This window comes from Anguilla rostrata, chromosome 1 (assembly GCF_018555375.3).
Source record: "Anguilla rostrata isolate EN2019 chromosome 1, ASM1855537v3, whole genome shotgun sequence".
NCBI lineage: Eukaryota > Metazoa > Chordata > Actinopteri > Anguilliformes > Anguillidae > Anguilla > Anguilla rostrata.
The window spans coordinates 74,770,455-74,779,636 of NC_057933.1; the positions used below are offsets into that span (position 1 = coordinate 74,770,455).

At 42.1% G+C, this 9,182-nt stretch overlaps 2 protein-coding genes across 2 annotated transcripts; both read right to left on the reverse strand.

The window, feature by feature from the left end:
- Positions 1-710: 710 nt before the first annotated feature.
- On the reverse strand, positions 711-5,710 carry LOC135235567 (antimicrobial peptide NK-lysin). The gene is made up of 5 exons (XM_064301145.1): positions 5,583-5,710; positions 5,027-5,106; positions 3,046-3,123; positions 1,618-1,775; positions 711-955 (listed from the first exon to the last, which is right to left on the reverse strand). Exons 1-5 carry the CDS (start codon positions 5,629-5,631, stop codon positions 934-936), a joined length of 387 nt encoding a protein of 128 aa, XP_064157215.1. The 5' UTR covers positions 5,632-5,710; the 3' UTR covers positions 711-933.
- Positions 5,711-6,308: 598 nt separating this feature from the next.
- On the reverse strand, positions 6,309-8,849 carry LOC135242031 (antimicrobial peptide NK-lysin-like). Its single transcript, XM_064312904.1, has 5 exons — positions 8,750-8,849; positions 8,057-8,136; positions 7,558-7,644; positions 7,250-7,407; positions 6,309-6,579 (listed from the first exon to the last, which is right to left on the reverse strand). Exons 1-5 carry the CDS (start codon positions 8,847-8,849, stop codon positions 6,558-6,560), a joined length of 447 nt encoding a protein of 148 aa, XP_064168974.1. The 3' UTR covers positions 6,309-6,557.
- Positions 8,850-9,182: the final 333 nt, after the last annotated feature.

Sequence of the window (9,182 nt, forward strand, 5' to 3'; positions counted from 1 at the left end):
GGGAGTGTTCGACCCCAGGGGAGTTCAGTGTGTCTTGTCTGTGTTTTGTGTGTGTTTTGTTTGTCTTTGTGAGTGTCTTGTGGAGTGCTTGTTTGTATTTGATATGCGCAGATCAGCCCGGGTTCTTGCATGTAATCTTTGAATCACCTGCAATAAGTCCAGTTACATCAGACTCTGTGAAGTGTATATTTTGAAGAAGCATTCAACCGTGTGAGGAGAACCCCCAGCGCTTCTGGCCCAGGCTGGAGGGTTCTCCTCACACTGTAGCTAGCTAGGTAGCTGCTAACTTGTGATACGGTAAAGCCACATTACATTTGGTTCAATTCGGAAATTCGAATTCATCTTTGCACTAGGCCTACCATGCAGGCCTTTTTACCGTTCACTTGCTTTAGCGAACTACTTAGCTTGCAGTGCTTTAGTCAGCAGACTGTCCAATTCAGATCCTACGTTAATAAGCGCATAGTTACTCATGCTTAGCATTGTATCTAATATATAAATATTTCCCTTGTTGTCAATTGTTATTATCATAAATTATTGTCATAATTCAGTGTAAATATGATGTGTTGCAATTCTGTTCTGAATATTGTTGAAAATACACGTTACTTTTTAAATTGCCAGTAATCTGTGGGAAATTGACTGGTGTCTAATGGGCTTAAGTATTGCAGGTAAAGTCAGTAACCCGGGCGTGAGAAGCTAAAGGAACAGACACGCAGAGCTTTTTTTGTAATCATGCTTTATTGAGCGACAGTAGAATGTGTTCTGCACGTAATGCCTTTTGTCTTTAGCAAATGATGCCAGGGTCTGCTTAAGCCTTTAATTATGAGAAGAACAGAATGAAAAAATGCTCTGTGTGGGAGAGAGAGAGAGAGAGAGAGAGAGAGAGCTCTGCGCTGTCCAGGAACTTGGACATTTCCTCTTCTTGTCTGCTCAGCCTCACTCCCACAGTACATTTTGTCTAGAAAGGGGGAATGGAAAGAATTAGATTCAAATGTCATATACCTGTGAATATTGTTGAGCCCCTACAGCCAGAATTTAATTTGCGTGTGTACTGGCTGACAAACCATAAAAAAATGTTGTTAACAGGATAAATATTGAGGTTAAAATGACTATGTACTAACTGAGGGTCCCAACCTCCACATAATAAAAAAACTTCTGATGCCTTTTTCTATCAGCTTCTTCAGTGTCAAAGAAAGTTGCTTATTTAACACACTACTGTGTCTAAAATATGACATAACCTAACGTGGATCTCTGTATAAATATAAATATGCAATCAATTAAAATGATCATAGTATAACCACGGACATGTCAACTAGACAAAGTTAATTTATAAAACTCTAAATTGTGCAACATAGAACATGAAATGCAAGCAAAATACTTTGAACGGGTAAAAAAAACAAAACATTTAAGTGAGCACCCAATGGTACCCCTTTACACTGTTCTTGCGCGGGTCTTTAATTTGGGGACCTCTTACCCCTAATATACATCAGGCAGTTTCACTTCCCTACACTCTTCCACTACAGTACCTGTGAACAGGTGCGGGCGAGGCTGGCGTACCTCAGGAGGCCCCGAATTGGGTTGAAAGAGAAAGAGAGAAAGGTGGGTACATTTGGCCTTTACCTGCAGAGTCTAATTTTGACACAGGCGGTTCTGGCGTCATCGCCAGCCGTGAGCTCGTCTGCTAGTCGCTGGCTCCATTTCCTGACCAGTCCCATGCAGATGCGTTTCACAAATCGCATCCGGCTGCACACAGTCTGGAGCTTGCTCACGATTTGTTCCTGAAAGAAAAAGGTGCGAAACATTCACAGTGTGACTTAGCGTGAGACAGCTGATCCGTGACGTAAAGCTTCCTCAAGCCTGTGTAAAACACACAAAAAGCTGTGTGGACTTCTGTTCGCAGGCAAGCGTTAGCTAGCCTGCTAACTAGCTACAGCTAAAATAGCTACACAAATAGCCACTTGCTAACTGACTAGCTAGCAAACAAGCATCAGCTTAATTAATGCAGATCTTTAGTAGTTTGGCTAGCTAGAAGAGTACACCAGCGTGTACAACAATTCATTTATTCAGACAAAATAGAAAATGTCTCTATGTCACTGTTTATGTCTGCTTCTGTATCTAATGTATTTGTCACAACTGTACTGAACCATACCAAGGTATAGTCCTTAAATTCTGCCATTAAATGTCATATCCCAAATATAGAAAAAACTCATATATCTTGTATGGGAAAACCATAGCCGTGAGCTGGGCTGAAGGATACGCCTAAATATCAGCTCCATTACCACTCGATTGTACATTTGGCTGCTTTGAATAAAATTCCCAGGGATCAGAGTGGTTTAAAATTTTACCAGCATCTAAAATGTTGTATTTACACTCCATATGAGGCCCTGGTGAGAGCTGAAACACTGACTGCAAACTCACACTGTAATGAGGTCTGACTCTGTGACTCTGAGTTGGCACAGATTCTGGCCCTGTGCCTCTGAATTGGACCTGATTCTGACTCTGTGACTCTGAGTTGGCCCTGATTCTGGCACTGTGACTCTGAATTGGCCCTGATTCTGACTCTGTTACTCTGAGTTGGCCCTGATTCTGGCACTGTGACTCTGAATTGGCCCTGATTATGACTCTGTTACTCTGAGTTGGCACAGATTCTGGCTCTGTGACTCTTAATTGGCCCTGATTCTGACTCTGTGACTCTGAGTTGGCCCTGATTCTGGCACTGTGACTCTGAATTGGCCCTGATTCTGACTCTGTTACTCTGAGTTGGCACAGATTCTGGCTCTGTGACTCTTAATTGGCCCTGATTCTGACTCTGTGACTCTGAGTTGGCCCTGATTCTGGCACTGTGACTCTGAATTGGACCTGATTCTGGCACTGTGACTCTGAATTGGCACTGTGACTCTGAGTTGGCCCTGATTCTGGCACTGTGACTCTGAATTGGACCTGATTCTGGCACTGTGACTCTGAATGGGCACTGTGACTCTGAATTGGCCCTGATTCTGACTGATCTCTGCAGGTATGATACACGAGTTCGGATGCTGATGTTGACACCTTAGAGTCTCCTTCAGAGATAATTCTCTTCACTTTCCTCATGATGAGCTTGCAGACGAAACAGACGCCAGGGATTTTCTGGAAGAGAGGAAGAAGGAGTAGGAGGGATTTAGCTCTTTCATAATGACTATGACACTGTAGTCACGCACAGTATGTGAAAAGCTGATTGGTCTGGAATTGAACCCTGGACATGCCAATGTAGAATGTAACCATGAAGGGCTAAAACACGATTGGTCACAATGTAGAATGTAGCCGTGAATCGCATGGAGGGCTGACACACGATATGTAACATCTATATAAGGAATTGCCACAGTTAATTTTAACCTGGTAAGCTGGCTAGAAAGTAATAAATGCATTGCTAGCTAACCTGAGTAGGATTATAAGCATCAAATAACCTTGATTGTAAGGCTAGCTTTGCTTGTTAGCTACCTACCAATGTTTTCTTGCAAGTCCTGTTTTGATTTTGAAAGAATTAAACTGAACACATGCATTCATTACTTTCTAGCCAGCTTACCAAGTTAAAATTAACTGTGGCAATTCCTTATGACAATGAATTATTTTCCACCACGTAAGTAGGGCCTAATTCAGTTCATGTAAACCTAACGTTGATACACACTCCTCTCTTGTGCGTCTAGCAGCGATTATAGCTTTAACTATCGAGATTCTAAGTAACTGGAGATAAAACATGTTTGTGCTCCACGTAGATCATAAACCCTTTAATATAAAAACGATTCACTGAAATCGGTTGAGAAACGTAAACGTTATAGTGCTTTTTATCCAAAAAAAACCGCAGCTCCCCCGTTTACTTCTATATTTGTTTACAGGCCAGTCTTGTCTGGGCCAATGTGGCGGCGACGTTGACGTACGATCCGAAGGCCAATACGGCGTCTATGTATATGTCTATGACTTCCTCTGTCAACAAAAAACGTTCTGCTATGGACCTAGAGCAAGTGGATCGTCTGGTTTTCCTCGCCGATAACCTCCGTGATACGTTCAGCTTCATGGACACCTAACGTTACCGGTCAGCTAGCCTCGCGAGCCAGTCTCTTTTTTCACTTCGTTAAACGGATCTGGTCAGCTAACAATTTAGGCTAAATAATGTTCCCATGGCAGGCTATGTTTCCTTTTTGTTCTGAAGATTTTGATAAAATTGGTTGATGAAAGAAGTTAAACAAACTAAAAAGAGTAAGTCATTTATGTTGTTTTAGGCTACAAGTATTAGCCGTTTGAATAGTTTTTGTGTTAAGAAATAAACAGGGATTTCCTACAAACAATCATTCCCCTATTATTGTGATTAATAAATGCCGAGTTGTGGTAAATTACATCAACGAGAAAGTGCTTTATTCATTTGTGCATTAGGCTATAGAAACTGCAGGGGGCTCATTTATAAAATTAACTTGCGTGTGCATACGTCAAGTGAAGACCTGACGTAGAGCCACAACCGTTTCCACGGTCAAATAATGTTGAAATTTTATAAATCACTACTTTGACGTGATTTTCTACGTACGCGCCACACAGTTGATCTAAAATACGTTTTATAAACGAGGCCCCAGATGTAGTAACCTAGTATGAAAGTTCACCGGTGTCCTCTATTCTACTGCCCGCGTGTCGAAAATAACGCGCAGGCCAGTTTAGAGAGAGCGTCACGTGCATATTGCGCCCGACAATAAGCAACTTATATTTGTGAATTATATGCAAATGATATTCGAATATATATATATATATATATATATATATATACTCTAACTAATTACAAAAGCTAATATTCGAACTCAATTTCATGGCACTATTGACAGCCTTTATATATATATATATATATACACACATACATTTATATATATATATATATATATATATATATATATATATATATATATATATATATATATGTATGTGGTCATTTAAATGTTGGATTCTGGATTTGTACTATTTTAGAAGGTGGCACACAGAGGCCCCCATATTTATAGATGCGAAAGCTCACCTCTGCCTCAGTTTGGAGAGCAAAATCATCCTCCGTCTCTGAGAATCCACCACCGTGGAAATAGCCAGACTGTGCGCAAGCTGTCAACCAACAGAATGAAGAGTGTTTACTGGAGAATGGCTTCCCTGAATCGACCACCTCTGCATTAATGTCCAAATGGAGATATTTTTTTACTCTGCCCTGTAGTTAGGGGTAAATGTAGATGTTTTTGCCCTATAGTTAGAGGTAAATGTAGATGTTTTTGCCCTGTAGGGGTATTTTGTTAATTTTTTTTGCTAATCTCTTTGGGTTTCACCAAACAAGGGGGCCAGTGTGGAATCAGTGCACTAGCCCTGCAGCCCCATAAGCAATGAAAATTTTCGCTGGTGCTGGGGGGCTAACTAAACAGAAATGTACAGTATATGACAGGAATGTAAGGATAAATTCAGCAGCTAATTCCTTCCCAATAAGGTCACAGTTTTAAAAAGACTATCTAATTTCGGTATTACATGTTTTAATCTCATTTTGATTGGAGGAGCACACAGTGAGCATGTTACAAAAGAGGAGGACGGCTCACCTGCGAAAGCCAGCAGAAAGCAGAGTTTGATGGGAGACATCATCTTCATGTCCTTCTAACCGGTGATCTCCACAGCGACGCCGTTGTGGCACGCTGCTGCTGGTAGGCCATTTTTATAGTTTCTAAACGCCCTGACATCATGCGGGCAGACGTGCCCATGTGACTTCAGAGACAGAACATTCACACCATTTCCCCCAAAACCGATTACCTTTTTAGGTTAAAGATCTGAGTCACCCAGTGTTTTTGCACATAGATGGGCGGGGGGGGTAGGATGGGGCAGGGGTGGACAGGCACTGCAACACCCTTGCCATTTTTTCTCTGAATGCTGAAGTGCCCGTGTATTTATTTTTGTTTTTTTAAACCTTCATTTAACAAGAGTCGGTCCATGCCCTAAAGGGACTATGTTTCATGCCCTACGTTTCATTTTTTTGCCCAAGTGGCACACCAGACGGGCACTTCAGCAGCCTCAAATGCCCTTTGGTTTGACATTAGTGCAAAAATGAAGCATGCTCTTTTCTGCCCTCATGTTTGTGTGTGCGTGGTTGTGTGTGTGTGTTACCATTTTTAACCTCATGTATGCCTCCCGCCCAGCCCATGTGGGGCGCCACGTTGGTTGCTGACGGTGGACTTGCCCTTTTAAAACTAAACTCTGGTGGTGGACGGTTGAAGTATTGCAGGTAAAGTAGGCCTACGTAACCCGGATGTGACAAGGAAAATGAACAGACACACATAGCTTTTTTTGTAATCATGTTTTATTGAGCAACATTACAAGGGTTTCTGCAAGTAATGCCTGTTGTCTTTAGCAAGTGATGCCAGGGTCTGCTTAAGCCTTTAATTATGAGAAGAACAGAATGAGAAAATGCTCTGTGTGGGGGAGAGAGAGAGAGAGAGAGAGAGAGAGAGAGAGAGAGAGCGAGCGAGCGAGCTCTGCGCTGTCTAGGAACTTGGACATTTCCTCTTCCTGTCTGCTCAGCCTCACTCCCACAGTACTTTTGGTCTAGAAAGGGGGAATGGAAAGAATTAGATTCAAATGTCATATACCTGTGAATATTGTTGACCCCCTACAGCCAGAATTTAATTTGCATGTGTACTGGCTGGCAAACCATAAAAAAATGTTGTTAACAGGATAAATATTGAAGTTAAAATGACTATGTACTAACTGAGGGTCCCAACCTCCACATAATAAAAAGCATCTGATGCCTTTTTCTATCAGCTTCTCCAGTGTCAAAGAAAGTTGCTTATTTAACACACTACTGTGTCTAAAATATGACAACCTAACGTGGATCTCTGATTCAATATAAATATGCAATCAATTAAAATGATCATAGTATAACCACGGACATGTAAACTAGACAAGGTTAATTTATAAAACTCTAAATTGTGCAACATAGAACATGAAATGCAAGCAAAATATTTTGAACGGGTAAAAAAAAAAAAAAACATTTACGTGAGCACCCAATGGGACCCCTTTACACTGTTCTTGCGCGGGTCTTTAATTTGGGGACCTCTTACCCCTAATATACATCAGGCAGTTTCACTTCCCTACACTCTCCCACTACAGTACCTGTGAACAGGTGCGGGCGAGGCTGGCGTACCTCAGGAGGCCCAAAAACGCCCGAATTGGGTTGAAAGAGAAAGAGAGAAAGGTGGGTACATTTGGCCTTTACCTGCAGAGTTTAATTTTGACACAGGCGGTTCTGACGTCATCGCCAGCCGCGAGCTCCGTCGCAAGTTTGTCGATGTACTTGCTGACCAGTCTCTTGCAGCTGGCTTTAATTACCGGCAGGATTTCGCACACACGGTGAAGCTTTTCTACGATTTCTTGCTGGAAAAAAAGATGCAAAGCATCCACAGTTCAGCTCAGCTTTCAAGGCCTCGACACCGATGTTCAGGACGTAAGGCCTTCAAGCCTATGTCAGCACATGCATAGCTGTATTTGACCGTGGTGCACCAGGTCGAATGCTAACGTTGTTACCTTGGAAGCGTCGTTAGAGATAGTGCGCTTGACTTTCTCTACGATACGCTTGCAGATGAAACAGGTGCCAGGGATTTTCTGTGTTCTCTAAAGAGAGGAAAAAGGAGCAGAAGGTGTTTATCTCTTTTATAACGAACATGAAATTTTTTGCTACTCCCAGTAAATGACAAGCTGATTGGTCTGCAGTTGAACCCTGGACATGCCAGTGCTGAATGTAACCATGACCCCCGTGGAAGGCTGAGACATGATTGGCCGTAATGGAAAACGTAACCGTGACTCCTGTGGAGGACTGAGAAATGATTGGTCATAATGGATAATGTAACCATGACTCCCGTGGAGGGTTCAGACATGATTGGTCCGAGCATTGGTCAGGGAGAAAGGGTTTCAGTCCACTGAAGTGTTTCTGCAAATATCCGGCTGTTTAAATGAATCATAGGTTGAATGTGAACCGTGTTATGTTGCTCTGGATAAATTAGCATTTATAGATGCGAAAGCTCACCTCCATCTCAGTTTGGAGAGCCAGATCATCCTCAGTCTCTGAAAATCCCTCACCGTGGAAATGGCCAGACTGTGCGCAGGCTGTCAACCAGCAGAATGAAGAGTGTTTACTGAAGAGTGAGTTCTTACACAGTTTCAGTGTAAACGGGAAGAATACCTTGCCTGCATGGGCCCCTCTACGTTAATGTCAAAATGGAGATAATTTTACTCTGCTTTGCACTCTGGGGAATTCTTTATTTATTTACTTATTTATTTAGCAAATCGATGATTCCATCTCTGTCGGTCTCACCAAACAAGAGGGCCAGCCCTATAGTCTTCACATCCAAAGTAAAACTTCACTGGTGCAGTTAAAAAAAATTAACATTAGACATATGCAGTGACACAGACAACCAGCAGATGGGGCTGAATAGATGGAAATGTACTGTATATGACAGGAAAGTCAAGATAAATTCAGCAGCTAATTCCCCTCCTCCAATAAATACGGAATAGGATTAGGGTCACATGTGAAAATTTTTTGAGTTATGACTTTAAATTCAGAATTCTGAGATTAAAGTCAGAATTCTGAGAATAAATTCAGAATTCTGACTTCATTCTCAGAATTCTGACTTTTATTCTCATAATTCTGACTTTAAAGCCTTCTGTGTGAAACCCTGTTTAGCATGTAACCATGTTACAGAAGAGGAGGACGGCTCACCTGCGTAGGCCAGCAGAAAGCAGAGGATGATGGGAGACTTCATCTTCATGTCGTTCTCACAGGTGATCTTGACAGCGATGCCGTTGTGGGATACTGCCATAGGTACCACCTTTTATAGTTCCTAAGCGCTCTGACATCATACGGTTTGTTGCACCCCCCCCCCCCCCGCCCCCCTTTATCTCAGAGATGGAAAATTCACACCCACTACTCCTGATCAGATAACCTGTCACTCAGTTGATCTTACTTACAACCACAAATAGAGCACACAGAACAATGGCCAGTGGCCAAGAATCAGCCCTGGAAGAGCATCTTTCTCACCGACTGAGTACCCCAGATCTCAACGTGACAGTAAATAATGTTGGTTTTTGTAGGGGAAATTACTGAATATGGCACATGCACCATTTTATGCATGCTCCTGCATTTGTGAACTAGG